The following is a 22,604-nucleotide window of genomic DNA, read 5'->3' on the forward strand; positions in this document are numbered from 1 at the left end:
TTGGTGAAACCACTGTGGAAATCAATTTGGAGATTCCTCACAAAACTAGGATTGGAAGTCCCATTTAACCCAGCTATTCCCCTTCTGGGTATTTTCCCAGAAGAATTAAAAACATCATATCACAGTGGTATATGTGTACCCATGTTTATAGCAGCACAATTTGTTATAGCTAAATCTTGGAAACCCAGATGTCCATCCACTGAGGAATGCATAAAAAAGTTATGGTATTTTTATACAATGGAGTATTACTCAGCTATTAAAAAAGATAAACTAGAGGCTTTTATATGTAAATGGATGCAACCAGAGAACATACTCATAAGTGAAATAAATTGGACCCAGATATGGAAACATCACATTGTCTCCTTGGTGTAGGAACCTGAAAGACCAGGTAAAACTCAAAATGTACAATAAATGATAGGAAAGGGAAAGCAATTGAAAGGAAGGAATGACTGGGATGAGGGAGAGAATAATAAAGAAAGAAGGAAGGCAAAATATAAATATGTATATGAATAGCTGTGATGACGGTATTGGTGATGTCTGATGGTGTATTGAAATGAACAGTTAATGCTCACAATGTTTTATGTTCTGATCGACTTTGCATGCTTGTGTCTGGTGGTCTGAGCAACTGATTTAAAGGTAACAATATGCAGTGGAATTACAATGGTAAACTCCTACCATCTTCTCTAGTGAAACTTTGTATTACCTCTAATGTTTTATTGAAGAATTATTTTCTTATTCCCTTTAATGGTTTGAGCAATCTTGCGTTCTTACATCTGATTATCTGAGCAATGTAGCTGAGGATAGCGATATGCAATACAACCACTGTTGATTTGTATTAATTTATCTTGAGACCCTATATCACTTTGAATGTTCTTGCTTTGATTTATGTTCATGATACCAGTGTGCTGCTACTGTTCTATTTTTTTTGTTTGTTTGTTTCTTATGTACTGATCTCTTTTGTTTGCTTAGTTAAATCTCAGTACTATATCTAAATTTATGTATATATTGATGTTTACTTTTACAATATTTAATATATGTATTAAAAAACCTTTACTCAAAAAGAGTAGTTCATTTTGTACTCTAATGTATATATATATAATTCATAAATTGATAATATATTCATACATTTTTGAAAGAACTATGCAAAACTTTGCTTCATCAGCATGCCTCAAAACTGAGTAGATGTTATTTATGGAAGGAATACTACTTTGCTTTCAACTCAGTGGAGGAAGGTCCACTCCAGTGGACTGAGCTGGTCTCCACTTGCAGAAGGGGTTTTAAAGCTCTTATGTGAGTAACAAGTATAACCTTTAAAGTAATATCTAAAGGAACTGGTGACAGTATGTAGTTTTATATTAAGGGTGGTGTGAAATACACTGAAATAAAAATTGCAGAAAAACTCATGGTAAAAGATTATAACATACAATCATGAGTAGATATAGATGAAAGTAACATAGAAAAGGTCTAAACAACAATTGTGGTTGCTTTAAAAACTTAATTGTACACTTCATTACTGACAAAGTTTAATTAAGTGCCTACAAGAATATTAATATTCTCCTGAAACTCTGAAACACTATTTTAAAGTAAAATTTTCTCTAATATTCTAATATAAAATATTCTCTAATATCCATATGGTAAATAATGACATAAATCACAATGACATTAAAGCTGTACCATGAAGTCGTCTTGCTGCAAGCAAAGCTGGACCTTTTATTTCATCATTTATTTACCAATTTCCTCAATCTAGCATTTTTCAATCACATTTAGATATAACATATGCCAAGGTAACCATATAATAGAAAGGATAAATTTAGTACTACCACCTCCAAATAAGATTAGTAAATCTGAAAGTAAACCACTCTGTAATGAAAGTAATTCTTGCCCACTGTAGCTCAATGTAACTATTACATAATCATAGATAAATATCAGACCCTTAATTTAAAGTAATGTTTTTGCTATTAAAGTAATAAAATATACGATAACTCCACGAAAATATTCTCTTGCTAAAGTAATGAAAGTAATAACCCCTGAGCAGCTCAGTATGAAGACATGTTAATTCAGTTCTTCAAAGGAGTTTGAACCAAAATCCTATAGTTTAGCTTCCGCAGCCGGTCATTACAGTTGAGTGTGTGAGAAGGCTCAGAGTTCTTCAGCATTCACTGCTGAAAACTCTTTGGTAAGTGTAGACTTAGTAAGAACTTTGCATTTACTTATTTTTTAGTGGTCAAAATCATCTGTTACTAGAGAGAACACGGTTCTTGCTTTGGTTGTAGCATCATGTGGAACTCAATAAAGACAGGCTTTAGCCTGGGTCTACTGAATTGGAAATTCTTTCTTTCCAACCACTACTAATAAGTAATTATAGTGCATGATAAAATTTTAATGTGACAGGGAGAGAGAGTCAGAGACAGAGAGATTTAGAAACACAAACAGAGAGAGAACTGACAATTTCAAGGTCATATACTAGAGAACCAGAACTTTATTCAAAGCAGAGGCAAACTTTGAGATGAATAACATCTATGATTTGAGCAAAAGAGAAGGTAGTTTACTAGTCCATTGAATTTTAGGTTACAAATACCTGCTTTATTCTTGTGTATTGTTCTAAAAATATATTTCATCCTACAATGTGTTTCTACTACCAAGTAATGATAAACATTTGGGATGTCTTGTATAGTTTTCTTTTAATATTTATGGTATCTAAATTATTCTAGCCTTATCCCAATTTGTAATTAAGGTGGTGAGTTTATATTTGATGTGGAAATAAATATTTTATTAGCCTGGCAGTAAATTCTGTATTTTTGGACCCTATTAAAATGATTTTCATCATTTAGTATGATGTTGGGTGCTCATTTGTCATAGATGACTTATCAGGTTGAGATAAAGACTGTCTATTCTCATTTTCTGAGTGTTTTTCTCATGAATGAGTGTTGGACTTTGTCAAAAGATTTTTCTGCATATACTGAGATGATCATGTGATTTTTTTCTTTGGCTCTGTTGATATGGTGTAATACAGTTATTGATTTGCACATGTTGAAGATTCCAGGGATGAATCCCACTTGGTCATGGTGTACAACCTTGATGATTTGATGCATTGTGTTTGCTAGAAACTTGCTGAGGATTTTTGCATCTATGTTCATGAGGGAGATTGGCCTGTAATTCTCTTTTTTGGTTGGTTCTTTCTCTGGTGTTGGTATCAGGGTAATACTGGCATCCAGGAATGAGTTAGGCAGAGTTGCTTATTTTTCAATCTCACTGAAGGGTTTGAAGAGTATTGGCATTAAATTTCTAAATTTCTTGAGGAATTCAACAGTAACTCCATCAGGACCTGCCTTTTCTTTCTTGGTAAGTTTTTAATTACTTTTTCAATTTCATTAACTGATATTGTGTTATTCAAAATTTTTATATCTTCTTGATTCAGCTTTGGTAATTCATACATATCTAGGAATCTGTCCACTACTTCAGTGTTTTCCAAGAGACAGGCCAAAAAATCTACTTTGTGGATAAAATTATTAGTAGAAATTTTATTAAATCATACCAGGCTTAAATTCATGTCATTTGTAGCCTACCATTGTTTAGTGCCTTTGCAGTAAAAATGTGTAAAAAATTTCCAGATATAATTATGAAAAAATTATGATAATTTGTGAAATGAATGAAAAAAATTCCACTTGATAGTTAAAAGATGATGTTTCCCTCACTGAGAGAAAAAATATATTAAAAGTTAGAAAACAGTTTTTATCAGCTGTAAGAAATTTGAACGAGAGAGGTAACAGATTGAAGGTAACAGCACAGATTAAGGAAGTAGGGAAAGGAGCAATGTTTACACAGGATTTGAAGGACTGCAACTCACTTTCATTACTATCTGGTGATATTTTAGCAAAAATGGGCTATGGTATCCTCATTTTGGTTGAGGAGAAATAAGAAAAGGAACTTTTTTTACCCTTAGTTCACCCTCAACTTGTCTCTTTTCAGTATCCACTTTCTTTTAATCATTCATTTTATTATTTTAAAGATAAAAGAATGAAAGCATATTAACAAACACATGTACATTTAGAAAATAACACAAAAATAATACAAGCAATACAGAATCTCAGACAAGGTGATAGGAAATTAAGAACTGTTATTGTATTGCATATTGATAGCTTCAAATTGGATACTCAGCTAAACAAATACAGACATGTAAGATTGATCTAACACTTAAACATTAACTGTTCCTTTCAATAGAGCAATAAAAGTCAGTAGTACAACTATGTTAGCTATCCTGTGTATACAAGTACACATATTTCTCCCCTTCTTAGGAAATACCTAAACTGAAGTTCCACTCATTGTGTTAAGCACATGTGCAAGTTCCTCACCATGAATGTAATCATTATGCCTGAGAACATGTTCTACTAAATATTAAAATGAAAAACAATATTCTGTAACATAATATAAGTACCTTTTGCACTATGTAAAAAATACAAGTAGTGATACTGCCATGAAAATGAGCTCAGTATGGCTAAAGTTGGCCTTGAAGTCAGGGCTCGCTAGAAGAGTGATATTTTAAAAGTATTTTATGGGAAATGACTATATCTGGTAATATGTCTCAATAACAACAATAAACACACATAGTTACTTATTTTCATCTTCACTATTAAAAGCAAAATATGGACTGAAAACTAAGAAATTAAAAGTACTAACAAAGACTTATACAACCTCTAAATCCTAGCCTCATGCTAAAATTAAAAACAAGGAATTTAACATTTTGAAAAAGATGCAGTATATTAAATGACAAGCCTTACTTGGTGCTTCAGACTCCAACAGAGCTGAAATGATTTACGGATGAAGGAAATAAAGGCCAAAATTAAAATTATAATGAAGAATTTAAATAATCTTTAATAAAATGGATTAGAGTGAACCAGAGAATAAGATTAGCAATTCAAACCTCTAAGGAATCATAGGTAAGTGTATCTTGTTACAGAAATCTGTTAAATTTTTTTAATTAGAGAAAAAATGTAAAAACACTCTTTGAAAGAAGCTCCCCCCAATTTCACTTATATTTATACATAACAGAGCCTAATTGCTTAAATTTTCACAACTTCTATTCAGCTCATTTGAGATGAGTAGGTGCCATGTGGTGACTTTAGGGTTCTTCCTCTGTGTATCACAAAGTGATATTTTGAGAATGTAAGCAGGATTGAAAAAAATTATCTGAGGAAATCCGGTACCTTATCTCAGAGACAGCATTTTGACAGTGAAGCCATTCAACTTTCATAAAGGTCAGAAGTAAAGGTTGACTTCTTCACAGAATAAAAGGAATACAGATTTTCCAAATGTAGTACAGGCGCCTTTGTGTGGATCGGCTTCACTGTCCTTGCAGAGCGGGTCACTGTGGGCAGGTTGGCCACAACAGCTCTAGGATGCACAGCTGTCACTCTCACAGCAGCCTCAGCGTGCTTTCCCTTCCCACCTTAGGCAATCAATATATGACTGTCCTGCCTTAAATGCAAAGTAGATAGTCAACACAGAGGAAAGCCTCGAAATACTTTGGCAAGTCTCTTCAGCATCTCCACACTGTGGTCTGTTCAAAGACTGAGTAAGGAAATTGATGCCTAGTATCTATCAAAATATAACATAAAGAAGATACAGTCTTACATTGTTTATTAAAGTTTTCTATAATAGGAAGTGTTTCCCACAAATGTTATGCAATAAAATTTTAAAATAAAAATTTTCTAGTAATTTCATTTAATAAATATTTATGGGGAAACTGTTTGCCTAGTCCTCTTCCACCTGTTTGCACATCATTTGAAAGCAAACTATATCTATAATGAAGGTATATTTTGGCTACTCAACCTATGCATTTCATACAGCAGTCTTTCAAAATGTTGTATATTTCAAGAGCATTTCAAGAGCAGTATATTTCAAGAGCATGTGCACACTGTTAAGGAGTGGTAATATAAATACAAAAAACCATGAGCATTTTAATTGTTGCATAATAGAAATTCATACTTTCAGTTATTTGAAAACTATTAACCCTCAGGATATTATAAAAATTACCTTCTATCATTTTTTATTTTTGTTGTTGTTCTTAGTAAATAGAGAGTTATTCTTACATCTTATTTTAGACCATGGATGAGAAGATTAATAGAAAAAGTAATAGTGCAAGGTCTGACAGAGACCAATATGTCACACATTAAATATTTTATTTAATTTGTGTTCAAGACTTGCAACACTTCCTCAGTTGTTGGGTGTGGTGGTGCAGACCTGTAATCCTCGAACTTGCATGGCTAAGCCTAGGGATGCATTGCTGGGAGTTTGAGGCCAACCTGAACAACACAGCAAGATCTTATCTCAGCAAAACAAAACAAAGCAAAAACAAAATTTCCTGTGTTGTACATTTTCAAATTTTATTATACTTTGTTTAAATTTACTGATCTCTCAAACCATTTTTCAAGTTTTAATGAATGGTATACTCATTAAAGACATTAAATAGATAATTAATTTAGAAAATTGTTATCAGAGCACATATTTGCTATCCAAAAGCATTAATCTTTCCTCTGGCCATTAAGTAGGAATTTTACAAGCTACACCAATTCTATTTTGTTTATTTGTTTACCTTATAGCACACAATATTATTTAAGAAATATTAAAGGTCTGCCCAGTATAGCATTTTTCTTTTAAAAACATGTATTACAATGTGGTTTTTTCCTATATTGTGTAATATGAATAAGTTTTTTTCTACTCATTAATTTAGTGTATTTGAGATCCTGTTTAACTGAATAATCATGGTTTTTATTATTAGAAGTCTTTGAAAATCTGAGAAATACAATATTTTATCCTTTCATTAGTAAATCTAAATTTCTCCTGTTTTTGTTCTTAGAAGCTGGTCATGACATGGCTACTTAAAGGCCTGAAGATAAGAAAGTTTTTTATAGGTCTTTCCTCTGCTGAACATGTATTCATCTATTCTAACATGATTGATACACTAATTTCTGGTCCTTGGTTTCACTAGCTGACATTAATTCACCAGAATCTAGATGCCAAATTAGTAGAAAATTTGGATTTATTTCTATTTAAGATAATTGAAGTTCTTTCCACATCGATAGAGTGACATACATGCAATCTGTTCAGGACAGAAATGGACTCTGGACACTATATAAAAAAGCTACCATTAAAGAGTATGTAGAGGGGCTGGGGATTTAGCTCAGCAGCAAAGCGCCTGCCTGGCAAGCGCAAGGTCGTGAGTTCGGTTCCCGGTACTGGAGAAAAACCAAAAAAAAAAGAGTATGTAGAACTTATGAACATCATAGGCATTCATCCACAAATGAGGAAGCAGAATGATTAGGATGATAGTTTCTCTACAGTTCTTCATCATGATGTGGAAAAGAGAGGACAAAAAGAGAAAAAGAAGAGAGATTTAAGAGGAAGAGAAGAGAGAGGGACAGAGGGAAAATTAGGAGGAATTGGAGATAGAGATAGAGATAAATCCTTTTTCCTTTTGTCAATGCAAGAGAAGTTGAGGGACACTGCAATTATGATAAAATGTAAAGGTTACTGACAGCAGCTCTAAAAAGAAATTAAAGAGTTAGACTGATCTATTAGTATGAGGCAAAGAGACTGTTACTCTTCCTCAAAGGAACTATACGTATTACTAATGTATTAAGTACAATTCATTATACAAAACCGTTCAATAAAGGTACAATTACTAATCAGCCTACAAATGATAATTTTAGGACTTGATTAAGTACATATTTGTTAGAATTCAAATATTCTCCATGAAAGCAAGATAAATAAAACATACACACACATACACACACACACACACACACACACACACACACAATTAATCCCTAAAGAGTTACCTATCAGGTGTTTAATTAGTCCTTTGTATTTCAGTATTTCTGGATCACTGTTATTACTTGCCATCTTTAATTTTGATGCTAAATTTCCGTTATTTCTGATAAGAGAAAACTAGTATGACATTTCAACATACACACTAAAGTATTTTTAGGTAAAATATGTTATATAACATTTGCTTCAAGTAATTCGGAAGAAAAAGATAAGCATAAATACAACTGAATGAACATGTCCATGAATTGATATTTCTTGAAGCTGAATTAGTATCTCTTGATGCTAAGTGATGAGTTAATGAGTGTTTGTATACGAAGATATTTGAAAATTTTCCCATTAACTTTTAAAAAAATACTAATTATAAGGTCCTTTCCCAGACATATTGATTCATAATCCCTTGGGGTGAAAAACAAATTCCTGGAGCCTATACAAAACATAGAATCACAGTGGTCAAGGAAGGATCAGGTGAATATTAACGAGCTCATTACCATAACTTTTATGATTCTTATAAAGTAGTAACCAACTGAGTCAGAATATGTTTTCTATTATTCTTTTATATGAAATAATTGAATTATGAAAGTGTTTCTTCAAGGTCCAACATAATCTACTATATTAGGATGACTCCCTGGAAAATACCCCAGATATGCCCATAGGGAGCTTATAGAGGGATAAACCTATGTTCCTACAATGAAACATCATTCCTACACCTAATACACTCTCCCTGAGGCCTGCCAAGAAGCCATTTGATATGGTGTTCCCAAGATTGGGTTATGAGCCTAAGTGAAGCAGTGCTTCAATAATATTCCTATGATGTGTAAAAGGGAGGTGTTAGGAGGGAATAATTATCTTTCTATCCTGAAAAGGGTTCCTCATGTGATAATTCATAGTACCAATGCACGTGGAAGGGCTGAATTATTTTTATTGGCATTTTTTGGTCTTTCCTCATTTTTACTGGTTTAGATACATTAACTCTACTTTCTATTCATCCACTTTCTAAAAATGTGGTTTTGGTTATATTAGTTAAAGATAGAAGAGTCATATTCATAGTTCATGTTGGATTCTGAGATATGTGTTTTTATATAAAGAGAAAGTGTAGGATATTTAAAATACATATGAGACATTTTTAAGTTGTATTACTTTAGATTCAGAGTTTCAGTTGTGCTATGGACTCTGTATCTGTGACCTTTCAAATTCATATTCTCCGATATCATTGTGTTAGGAGTTTAGACATTTAATTTACTTGATGCCTCAGTTTTGTAAATTTCCACATCTCTGTAATTATGAGAAATAATATTGTGTTCGTTAAAATCCACCCATCTTATTTTTAGAAGCCAGTATGCTAAGAAAATGTGCAGTTCTGTTACAATTAGAAAATTTATATAGCCTTCCTAAACATAGAAGGTACACTGGGAGTTGTCACCGACTTTGACCTCAGGAAAGTTTGAAGACGTTCTTCAAATGTGCAATACATGTGCAGTTATACTCAAAATACCACCACAATATGTGAAAGTGAATGAACATGCCAGAATATGGATGCAATTATATAAGCCTAAACTAATTATTATGAAACTAATGATTGCAGAGAATACGTCATGTATTTGTGTTAGAATACAAATCATTGTTTGTGTTATGTTTTAGATAATGAACATGTTCCCCATGAATTTATCTAGCAATAAAAACTTAGATGCCTTCTTTGAACATTTTATAAATCCTAATCAAAATAATTTTTCTTCTCTAAGAAAAGAAAAAACAGAATCCTTCAATCATAGTGGCTTCCACCACCCAGCAGGTGTAGAAGTCCAGGACAAGGGCAACCATTACTCAGAGAATTACTGAGAAAGTGAAATTAGAGCTGTCCTTATTTGCTGGAGCTCTCTATACTTTTTATCAGAGAAAATGCACATATATTTCTGTGGACTAAAATTTGCAAAACATATCAACATATGTATTTGGAGGATTCCTCAGTTATTGACAAAATCAGTTGTGAGAAAAACAATCCCATATTCCCAGCAATTAAATGCAATCTTTGTTGAAAATTATTTTGAGAGTATGGGATCACTTTTATCCACATTTGTACTCCATATGCACATATACATACATTCATCTGCAGACTTCCATATTTGAAAATGTTTTTTATTTTATAGTGATAACCAGTAGAGTTCAAAAACTAGAGTAATGCAAATGGAGGTCATTTCACATATTCACTATAAGTGACATATTTTGTAGTGTGTATAATAAAGCATAATTTAAGATCAAATGTGTATTATCAGTTGGCTATCTCATAAGTTTAAGTTTTGTGAGGTACAAAACTGCTTCTGAACACAGAAAATATTTATAACCTAAGTATAAAATCCAATAAGTTTCTCATTTGTGACACTTTATAGCAAGGAAAGAAGACTGAAAAACAAGCATTTTGAGTAGAGAGTCATGTTTTAAATGACTCTTGAATTGCTTGCACACATGCAGTGCTGACTAAAGGCAAAATCTTTTATAAAACCCTCAAATCATATTAAAGAGATACTTCCACGCAGACAGATATTTAAATCATTTACATTTCTTTTGTTCCTCTTGTGAGAAAGTGTCTCTTAAGAGTAATCTTTTTAAAGGAATAAGGATATCTTTATTTCATGTCTTCAGATAAATTGTCAGCCAAGGTTTTCGTGATTTGGGGCTTCTAGCTCTTTGGATGGTTATTACAACTCTTTGGCATTATCAGGATAAATGTTTATATTACGTGTAATATTTACTCTTTGAATATCTTGATATAGGGGGTTTTTCAATTTAATTAAGAGGAAAACAGCTTAATTTCATATTTTATATTTTCGCTTTATGTTAAATTACCACTACCACAAACCCATGGCAAGTGTGAAGAATTCACACTGAAATTAGAGCAGAGCTATTATATTTTTATTCACTTCTCTACAGAAACTGAAAACAAATGAAACCTTTCTATTAATCTGTGTGAATCTTTTGCTATTGTTTAATGAAGATCTACTTTAAGAAGACATCACATCGAGGACATGATATATATTTTTGAAACCTGTATTTCATTTATGAAAATGTTCCATCAGTGGGAAGGCTCAGAAAAATTTAGAGTAGAATAAACAGAGAAACTTTCACAAGGGAAAGTCTCAGAAGGTCAAAGGGATAGGATAAAGGTCATGCCAGAAGAGCACCAGATAAGCAGGAATTAAATCATATTAGCCTGGTAAGCTATATACAGGTATTGAGGTTTATTCATACCACAACTGAGAGACACCTGAATTATTTAAACAGAAAGAGTGTCTTGAGCTGATTTATGCTTTTAAGAGATCACTCTGTCTACTTATGGAAAATGGGCTCTAAGAAATAAAGGTAGACACAAAGGCAGTGTCTTGCATGTAAGATGTCCTCTAAAGGTCTTGAAGAGATCATGAGCTAACTTGATTTGAAATAAATCATACATTTCACCGAGAGCCTATTTACTTTCCTTGTGTGTCTTTCTGACACACGTCAGTAAATAGAGTGTGAATATGTGTATGATGACTCAGCTCCCTACTAATCAGCTTATTCCAGACTACTAGCAGTAAAGTCACCATATGCTTTCAGAAAATAAAAAAAAAAGCTTTACCAAAAAGCAAACTCTAATACTGTGTTTTGAAAAAATAAAGCTATGCATGGAATAATCTTACAAGCAACCTTTATCATTTTCACTAGTGTTTGTCACACAATTATTTTCCTGGTGGTTTCTGTGAGTTCCATCTAATCTTTCTGGCCACACAAAATCATCAAAATATTTAAAACTATTAAAATATAGTGTCCTTCATTATACATTTCAAGCAAGAAGAACTAAAGATGTGGAATATGTTACTTAAGTTGGTTTTGCTAGCACAAAAACAATCATATAAAATATATCTCCTATAGAAAAACAAATGTCTTACAGACTTTACACAGTGGAAGATTTCCAGTCTTATATTATCCAGAAGGCCAAGATGTCCAACAGATAAGTCAGATACATTCATAAAAGCAGCATATGACTGGTTTAAAAGTTAAGGTATATATGCCCTAATCAGGAAATTTTCTATTTATTTCAAATGAATAAACACTGAATATGCACGAAATTTTCACATGCCAGAATAATATGCAGAGAATGAAACTAGGTTGTGTATTACCTAATTCCCGAGGGAAGCTGTAAGTTGTGTGATTAGAGAAGTACTGCTTCTCTGAGGAGGTAACATTTGAGCTGAAATCTAAATAAGTAAAAAAGCCAGCCACAGGAAATATCAGAGGGGATTACTGCCAGAAAAGGACACCGAAGGACATATGCATTCAGCTGAAATAGTGCAGCCTGTTAAAAAAAATCAAGAAAAAGGCCAGGGAGCAGGTGAGGGAGATGTAAGGCATGACATAAGACTGTCTGCTAAATGGGCAATCCACTATTCTTATATTTTTTCCCAAACAGTTGATCAGCAGTGGTTTTAGTGAAATAAATTAAGGCAAAGTCATAGAAAGCGGGGCTGGGGATTTAGCTCAGCGGCAAAGCGCCTGCCTGGCAAGTGCAAGGTCGTGAGTTCGGTTCCTGGTACCGGAGAAAAACCAAAAAAAAAAAAAAAAAAGTCATAGAAAGCAGAAATCCCTATTGGTAGAATTGTACCAAAACAAAACAAAACAACTAAAATACATAGTATCCAACTCTTTAAATCATGGCAAAAATTTACTATTTAAATTTTCAAAATGTTTTGAGCCATTCAATATCCTCAGCTGATACAAAGATTGTTTTAAACTCAGTACATTAGATATTCAACAGACAGAAAGAAATCTTCCCTGAATGTCTCCTATCTGTACTTTTTCATAAATTCTCACTACATTTCAGGAACCTCTAATGGACAGTTGTAGCAGGATTACAAGACAGAATTTGTGACTTGATTTCATATTTGCCTTAGCCATCTGGGTTTTCAGCTTTGCCTATTCATGTCCTCTCTACAGTATCTCTGTTTTGAGAAATTAGACATGTTTCTATGTGTGCTTACAGAGTAGGGCAAAGGGAGAATTTATATTAAGGAAATGCCTCACATGACTCTGGTGTCTAGCAAGTCCACAATCTAAAAGAGAAGCCGGCAGGCTTGAGACCCAAGCAACACTCACTATCTCAGTAAAGTCTACAGGTTAAGTACTGGCAGAATGCCCTCTGTCTTAAGAATGTTAATCTGTTTTCTTAAAGTCATCAACTAATAGGAGAAGGCTCACCTACATCATAAATGTGATCTGCCATCCTCATAGTCCACTAATTTAAATGTTAATTTGATTAAAATAAACACTCTCAGAGTCACATTTAGCAGTCTTTGACAAAATATTTGGGTACTGTGGTCCATCCAAGTTAACCCACATACTGGCCATCGCCAGCGCTATTCTCACTGGTGAAAGAGTGAGCACAGGAGTTAAGTTGGATCAAAGAGCTGCTGCCTTCTTTCAATTCACATTTCAGCTCCAGGACTAAAAAGCACATTCCATTCCAGCAGTCTTTCCAGATCATATGATCCTTACTCAGTCCCTCTAATCACAACTTCGTGGCTTATACGTCCCAAACTCCAGCTCCTGATCACTTTAAAGGTGTCCGTAACAGATTCTATGAATTCATAGCTATCTTCTAATACTTCATTCTTATGGAGGCCAGAGTCACTTGATGTGTGTGAAATAAAAATAAATAAATAATCTTAAATTGTAATAGCCTTGAGAAGTCTCAGATATTCTGAAAGCATGCATCAAGTGAATAATGCTTATCCTGAAGATTAAACTCTGAAGATGGTGGGATTCTGAATTTTAATACATATAATATTTAAATGTTTATGTACAATGCATGATTAGCAGATAATTGGTTTATAATTAAAGTAAATCATTAGAAAGAGAACTTTCTATCCTCGTGTGAGGAAAATACAGAATTCCAAGTGTTACAGAGTGGCAGTCTTATCCTTACCTTCAGTAGGAACCCTGAAGCATTTCTGCATGACATCAGGCTCTGTGGGACAATTTGAAAAACTTGACTAAAAAATTCACTGTTTTTGTATTCATCTAAATAAATAAGAGGGCTTTCTTGGCCCACATTTAAATGTGACTCAGGAACATACTTTTGGTTCCTAACACTGCTCTGTGGCATTTTGCATCAGCTCCTGCCTCTCCCCATAGCAGTCATACACTGCAGAATTAATTTGGCAGAAATGGTGATGCCAAATTTGCTTTCTTAAAGAAATAACTGCTACTATTTTTCCAAGTAAAAGTATTACTTTCTTTTAGAAGGTCAAAAATATGCTTAATTAACTAGGAATGGCGGAATCAGAATAGTTTAGGTTGTATCAATATACCCAACTCAGTTTTTAAAGTTAGAATTTCAATTAAATATAGCAGATATTATCTAATTTGAATTAGTTACTGCTTCCTTTGAGTTTCTGAGCAAACACCCAGCCTGATGAGGAAATTGAGGTGATAGTGATAATGATAATATTATTGAAACTTTAATATTTGTTAGGAGTTAGTTGTACTACATAAATTTTCTTTCACAGTACTCATGAAAATTATATATATTGTTAGCTACATATATTATTACGTGCATTATGCAGATCGCAAATGCAAGCTGGTTTAGAGACACTGAGCAAGAATCTCAATAGTAAATTGGATTTCAACTCAGATTGTGTTTTTACAAACTTACTACATTAGGATAGAAAACAACTTTGCAAATTATTTCCACACAACTTGGTAAGCCGTGAGATGATTTCAGAATATATGATTAGTAAAAGTAGAAAACAACATAAAAGTGAAGTGAATCAATATCCTCTACCCTATGTATGTTTCATGAAAAAAAAAACAGTTTAGATATTAATGTAAAATAGTACTTTGAACTATCCTTTCACAAAAAATATTAGACTCAAATGTGTCATTCAGCAGAATAGTTACAGTGCTCCTTCCAATGATCCTAATAAACTCAATTCTTTTCCTATCCTGTTTCTCATAGAAAAATTACTAAAAATTACACATACCTTCACATCATCTACAAATATAAATACAAAACAACCTACTTAGATATAATTTTGATCAATGGTGAAAATAACAGAGCATTTCTTTACCCTCCTAGAATTTTACATACAGCCTTTTAAGAATTATACACAATTATGCACTCAAAACAATACTTGCTAAATTCTGCTTTTTGGCTTTGTTGTTGCATTACTTGTTGAGCTACTATGTCCCTAAGTTGAATGTGAAGTTTCTTAGATTATTTGTTTGTGAGAGTCCTGTGTGTGCAATTGTTAGAGAAGAACAAGCAGCCCATGTGTCATTGTGCTGAGTCTAGATCTATTATTTTCACTTATTCCTTCATCGTACTTTAACAACAATGCTGTCACTAAGAGGTTGTTGTTAGTTAGTGAACTGCCAATTGATTCTTTCTTCACTCATTAATGGCCCTGGAGAAGCTCCATAGGAAACATTTTGAAAAGAATTGGCTTAAAGACTGAGTAAGAATTTAATTTAATATTTAGAACTTTATTGCAAGGGAAAGAAAATATTTTGAATGATGTTTTGGGACAATGATGATGAATTGTAGCTCTGTATGGCAACTGGGAAAGGTCTTTAAATGGATCACCTATCAGATCCCTACTTGAAGGTCATCCTTCAAACAAAGTCTAAGTAAATTTTTAATGTTTTTAAAAATATTTTAAAGTTTTAATTGATGAATTAATTCAGCTTAACATTTACAAAATACTCTGTGAAGTCAACAGGTTTCAATTTATAATATATTAAAAAGGTAAAATTTATCTCAAAGTCTAGTGAAAGGGAATCAAATAAATGAGTACATACAATGAAGAGTTCAATATTTAGTGTATGAACATGTGGTAACAGAAGAAAAACATTTAATTTTATGACCTATCATTTTAAGTTAAGCAAAATGAAGTTTGAATAACAAATACAAGCTTAATATATGAAACCAAGAGAGTTAGAAAGCTATTTCTCAGAGAAGTTTGAAGTCATATGCAAAGTCAGGTGTGGCCGGGAAGGTTGTGTTATGTGAGCTACACAAGACAATGATAGAAATGGTCACTATAACAACATTTAGAATGACCTCCTCAGAGCTGTAGGAGGTAGTCACAAATACCTCCACTGGAGTCTTTATATTTGAATACAAGAAAAAGCATTAAAGCTTTGTATTTTAACCCACAAAGATCAGAACAATAGTGTCTTTCAAAAAAATGATGCTGTAGTTATAATATAAAGGTGGCTATGGGAGAGAGAAATTTAAAGCTGGAAGTTCAGAGGTGAGAAAATCCCTTTGAATAGCTATTTTGAGATGGTAAAAAGAAGTCAAACATATTTTATTAACATTATACAGGTAATACACAAAGGGTCTATGGAAAGTTATAGAGTTTGAGTATCAGTGAAGTGTTGGTTGAAATGAACAATGATACCAAAGGTACTAATAGTAGGGAACCTGAAAGCAAGACTAGGTGTATTAAAATATAATTAAAAAGAATAAAACATCTATGGAAATAATTGGCAAAAGTATTCAGATATTCAGAAAAATATAAGAAATATGTGCTTGAAACTTAGGCATGAATTCAAGTTAGAAGATCTATCTCCCTATAGATAGATAATCCTTAGTGAGAAAGAAAACCGTGAAAGACAGAATTCTGGAAAAAAGCCATAAAGTCAAATCCTAAGTAAGTAAGTAAGTAAATAAATGAATAAATAAATAAATAAATAAACTACCGCTGGCCATGATGGTGCATGCCTATAATCCCAGCACTCAAGAAGCTGAAGCAGAAGGACTGCAGTGAGTTTGAGGCCAACCTGGGCTATATACGAAGTTCAAAGCCAGCCTGGACTATACAGTGAGATCTTGCCTTTAAAAAAAGAAAGAAAACCTAATTAATTGATTGCAACAGGAACTATGAAAAATATATGAATATAAGCCATCAGAGATTGAAGAACACAAACCCAAGGCCATCAAAGAAAGGAGAAAGACCAGCAGTATCATAAAAGCAAAGAGAGGGAGACTTCTGAGATCATAATACATTTAATAAGAGAATGATCCAAGAAGAAATTATAAATGTAGATCAATGCAAATCATAGCCATTCCCCTAATCCCTGACAAAGCTTCCCTGAAGGGACAGCAACATAAATAAACCATAATAACTATCTTTCATGGTTATATTAAAACTAGACTTCTTTATGACAAAGACTCCAGAGGAGGTATCTGTGACTACAGATTATTATATCTAACCGAAGGGCTTGTAGCTGTTTTCCTCGTCACTGGGGAAAATATTGGATGCCCACCAGCTAAGCAGGAGAACTCCATTTTAGCTCGTTCAGCCCATGGGCAGTATGGCAGAGGAGCACAGCAGATGGCAACTGCTCGGGGAATGTGGGATGGAAAGCATCGACAGCAAAGGAAGAAGCAGGAAGTCAGACAAACCCTTCCAGACCAGGCCTCAGTGAGCCGCCTCTTCTGAACAGATCCCACCTCAGAGTAGCACATTTTGGTATAAACTTATCAGTGAACTAACTCACCCATGAGTACAGCGGTCAAATGATTCAATCACCTCCGTAAAGTCATGCCTATGATCGTATGAAGCACTAGAGGGACATTTAGATATAAGCCACACCACAAGGCTTTAAATAGAGGGAGGAAGACAGATCTCTGTGTCTGCTGAGGAGCTAAAAACCATGTGTTAAAGTCATCTAAGAAAGGGATCTAGAGTAAACATACAGGTATACATGTCATAGTGTTTTTTTTTAGGAATCAATTACTCTGCAATAAATAGCTGACTAACCAAAGAAAGAAATGTATACAATCATTCTAACTTGCAAAAAATTGTAAAGGTATACCAAGTCTTGGTCAACCCTTCATGAGAAAATAGAGAAAATTTGGATCCATGTACACTATACTCAAAATTCTACAGAATTTTTCCTAATACTAATAATACCTAAATTTTATAGGCACAATAACAGTTTTGATTAAGAGCCAGAGAATAAATTTACATAATAATACTTTTGAATGCTTTTATCTCATCCTACTTGCATAGCTCAGTCAATTAATTTAGATTTTGACATATATTAGGTTCCAGTAGATATTTATCAAGTTGATAATAAACACCCAACAAAGGACTTCCAATTGCTTAATACCTTTCGAACACCAGATTTATCCATTTATAGGTTCAATATGTAACTAATCTTTTTTTTTTTTTTTTTTTGGTTTTTCTCCGGTACCAGGAACCGAACTCACGACCTTGCGCATGCCAGGCAGGCGCTTTGCCGCTGAGCTAAATCCCCAGCCCCCTGTAACTAATCTTAGTATCTACAAAGACCTTAAATTTTGCTGAATGGTTTTCAGTAATAATAGAACTATACATAAAATAAATTTATGACATAAATTTATTACTAAACATATGTACATTAATTTTTTAACATAAAGGATTGTATTATATCCTAGCTCATGAGTTAAAGCCTGTATTAGTCTACCTTTTAAATTTCTTTGGACCTGGAAAATTCTTCATGGTTATATATTCTTCATGGTTAAGAATACCACTAAAGTGATTGGTAAAACATTTCACATCAACAGAAAAGGTGAGCAAGTGTCAAAGCTTTCAAAATTTGAAAAGTCATTTCAAGAAAGATTGCAAACATGCAGTTAGAGTCAATATGTCCTGTTTAGCTGACATAAATGGTTGATCTTCTCACTCAATATCCTGAAATTTTTCCAGAATATGTATAAAAAAATAGGAAAGGAAAAATTAAAAAGAATGGAAGGTTATACATATACATAGCAAACTGAATGTGAAATTCAAAACATCTCCAATATGAGCAGCTGGAAGTTTAAAACAGATTAAAAATAATGATGTGGAAAAGTTCACAATTTGATGCCAGTATTAGGGCTCATTTAACTTTTCAAAGACTACCCAAGTACAATTGGTTTTTTGGGGGATACTGGGAATTGAACTCGCCTTGCACTTGCCAGGCAGATACTGTGCAGCTAAGCTAAATCCCCAGACCTACAATTGGCTTTCTTATGCAGGCTTTTTCTTATGAGACTTGGACCTTATTCAAAGGTGGTGGAGATTTCTATCTCATATGGAATGCAGAAGCTTGACTACACCAGAAGTTACACTGGAAATTCCAAAGCTACTTCAGAACACTTTCTGCTTTCTTCTCTAGAGAAGTTTTTGGAACCCGCTGGTTTGTTTTGAGCTAGGCAAACAACCTATGAGAGGCGCAGCCCATGGCCTTGGGTGAACACCAGCCAACAATTAGAATCAACTTGCTCACTTTCTAAGTTCACAATCCTCAAAGTGGTGCCCAGTGATAACTAAGGTAACCAGTTGATGTTGCTTAATAAAAAGGTACGATGTTCGCTGAACTGCCAAAATTACTGTTATATGGGAACAAACTAAATGTTTACAGTTTGAAGCCACTAAGTTTTGATAGGTTGCTGCAATGTATAGTCAAATAAATACCTAGAATTACAAATAAAATTCTTACTTTTTTCTACATGGTAATAAAAATATTTCTCAATGAATAAATGAATATACATTTGTCATTTTTATTTAAATGTGTAAACCTGCAATTGTCTGTTTCATAGAATGTTAAGCAATAACTGAATCTTTTAGAAATGGTGATGAAGAATAAAAGTTGGTCATTCTGAAACTTTAGTAAAACAATAAATTCAGAAACATAGTTTTAAAGGCTGACACAAATATTCTTGCTTAGGCAACTGTTCATTGATCTTTACCTGAAAGCCTCCTTTTATTACCAGCAAGAATGCCTCATGCTCAGGATCCTTTATTGTTCTACTCTAAACTCTATTTCACAAAGGATTCAGTACATAAGGAATTTATTTGCCCTCATTCTTTTATGGCAGAAACATTAATATATCTGATTGGAAGCTTTTGCCAATTGAAAACTGAGTAACATATGGTAGACTAGTTCTTCCTTAGCTACTAACAATCAAAATATGAAAACTATAGTACATAGAGAATGAATCAAAGGCACGCCAACCATTACTCATTATGGGATCTACTTACAGAAGTAATGTTCAACTTAACAGAGGTTGTGAAAATGCATTGCTAACTGTATATGCAGTCAAATTTTAAATACACGGTACATCATTTACTTTTTAAAATCTGAAATAAATATTGTTATTTTAGGATTTATTTATCCATTTATTAGCTGTGTGATCATGAGAAGTAATATAAACTCTCTTCTTCTCAGAACTCCTCTATAAAATTTTCTTAATAGCGTCAACTCTGTGAAAGGATTTTTTCTTTAACCCAGGCTTGATGGTACACACTTGTAATCCAGTATTCTAGAACAGTGAGGCAGAATTGTGAGTTGAAACCCAACCTGCACACTTTAGGGGCTTAAGAGATATTATCTCAAAATAAACAATAAAAAAATAAAAAGTAAGGGACTAGGGATCTAGCTCAGTGGGAAGGATCTATGTTCAATCCTTAACACTAATAAAAACAAAATTTTCGTGTATATTCAACCAGTTGAAATTGTGCACAATTTAACATAGTTTCTATCTATCAACAAACTTGAATTCTATGTAAGTTAGTTAGCCATTATTATAATTGGTATTATACCCCAAATCCCATAATGAGAGAAGTGCTCACTCAGTAATCTGAAAGAATGAGAGAAAAGAATGCTTAATGATCCTTTATAAAATTAAGTCAGTATACTTGACTCTTAAGTAGCAGCCTCAATCTTCCTTTACTTTTCTAATGCACAAAGTACTGTTAAAGTGTCATCAGACTGACTCAATATAATTACTGTGATTACAATAGGTTCTGTCTCTCAGGGACTCATAGGTATAGTAAGTACATAAATTCATCCAGAAACATAAATTAATGGCAAAGATCTATGTCTTATCAACTACTTTCCTTTAATAGGAGAAAGAAAAATTTAAAGATGACTATCCTTAACAGTTTTCTCATGGAGACTTAATAAGATCATGACATGAATTTGGGTAATATAGATGTATTTGTCCAGACAAGTCCTGATTAGCCCTTTTGTCTTCAAAATCACTTCATTTGTGCAAAAATGCACAGTATCATCTTCAGTTAATGCACATCATTAGATTTGTAATGATATTTTTTCTCCAGCTTTTTTGTTCCTGCAAATCAACTCAGCTAGCTATCATTTCTGCCACTAGACACCAAGTAATTATTTTAGATATACTATGACTAAAACGTCCACATATAATATTGAACAAGAACTTTAAAGTGAATAAAATATTATGTAATGATACATTTAAGAGAAGACATTTCTGTTTTCTCCTACAAAATCTCAAGTTATAGGGAAGACAGTGAAAAACATTTCTCACATAATTTTAGAAAAACATCAGATATTTTCCAACAAATTCTAACATTGGGAATTACACTGAAAACACAAAGACTTGAATACATGCCAGGAAAAATCAAAGAACAAAAAAATATTGTAACAGATGAAACCCAGGAATTGGACTTCTGTGAAACAGAATTTTATATATTTTTCATTTTAGGAGTGAAGAGGTTATTTTAGTCTCAGCAGGATATCTGTTTGCTTTACAATTCTTTTTCCTTAGGTATGCACATCTATCATATAGAGAGAACCAAGATGTAAATTCCATGCTGGAGGGAATTTATAGCACTGTTAAAAATTTTTTAAATTCAGAATTGAATGCTGAAAATATGTACTCATACTCATGCTACCTCCTTAAAATGTATCTTTAAAGGATGGATATTTGAATTATGGATTTGTTAGCTCCTAATTCCAAACAGCTAAGCATAATCTCCAGTACATTTCTGAACTATGATTGATTAAAAGCCATCCTGTTAAAAGCCACAAAGAGGACCTTTGTGTCCTCTGAATTTGATTTGCCTGTGTATATGTGAATGTTGGAAAATACAGTGGTTAATTCTTAGAGTATTACAGAGTACAGAAGCAACTAAATTCTGCTGTGATTTATTGGTAGAAAAAAATTTTAAATAATCAACATCAAAGGGATTGCTGCTCCATGATATACTTTCTACTTTGCAAGTGATATAATTATGTATTGTGGCAAAAATTTACCAATACTCTCTGAAAATAGTTTAAGCCACTGTTGTGGGAACATTTTAACGTTTGTCTAATTGATTTTGCTATTATCAAGTAAAATGACTGCCATGTATTTCGGTAAGATCCAGTGTGATTTAAAGAAGTTTAAAGGAAATGGAAATGGTGAGATTATATTTACCGGAGTTCTCAACTCAAGTATGGCAGCTTGATAGGTGAGTGGACGGCAATCACGAGTGTTTGGCACGAGGACACAAGGCAGAAACATTGGGCCCAAGTCATCTCCATCTAGGACGTCCACTGTGAGGGTGGTAGTGGTGGTTCGCCTTTCATTCAGATTTTGTGCACGGTCCTGTGAGAGGAAAAATCACACAACTGGCTGACTTATAAATACTAAATACATAGTAGCCTCTTTTCTTTTTTTTTTTTTTTTTGTTTTGTTTTGGTTTTTGGTTTTTGTTGGTACTGGGAATCGAACTCATGACCTTGCGCTTGCCTGGCAGGTGCTGTGCCACTGAGCTAAATCCCCAACCCCCTCTTTTTCCTTTATTTAAATGATTGATAAGAAATTGTTTAAACCAAAATCTTAAGATCATGAACCTGGAATGTAAACTGAAGTTCATTTAGTCTTCAAACTTGCTGTCTTGGCTGTGTGTTGTAATAGGTAAACTTTCATGTGTTAGGTCATTTCACAGCGTTACAATGAATACTATACTTTTTTG

The 22,604-nt window shown here is 33.2% G+C and overlaps 1 protein-coding gene across 1 annotated transcript in view; it reads right to left on the reverse strand.

Moving 5' to 3' along the window:
• Pcdh15 (protocadherin-related 15) overlaps window positions 1–22,604 on the reverse strand; it is a 759,655-nt gene that overhangs the window by 365,291 nt on the left and 371,760 nt on the right. Inside the window, exon 9 of the mRNA XM_013514752.1 lies at window positions 22,064–22,234. Within this exon, the coding sequence (XP_013370206.1) occupies window positions 22,064–22,234 (171 nt within the window). The remainder of the gene's footprint in view (window positions 1–22,063; window positions 22,235–22,604) is intronic.

The sequence above is a fragment of the Chinchilla lanigera genome, unplaced genomic scaffold (assembly GCF_000276665.1).
Source record: "Chinchilla lanigera isolate Chin_1 unplaced genomic scaffold, ChiLan1.0 scaffold00024, whole genome shotgun sequence".
Taxonomy (NCBI): domain Eukaryota; kingdom Metazoa; phylum Chordata; class Mammalia; order Rodentia; family Chinchillidae; genus Chinchilla; species Chinchilla lanigera.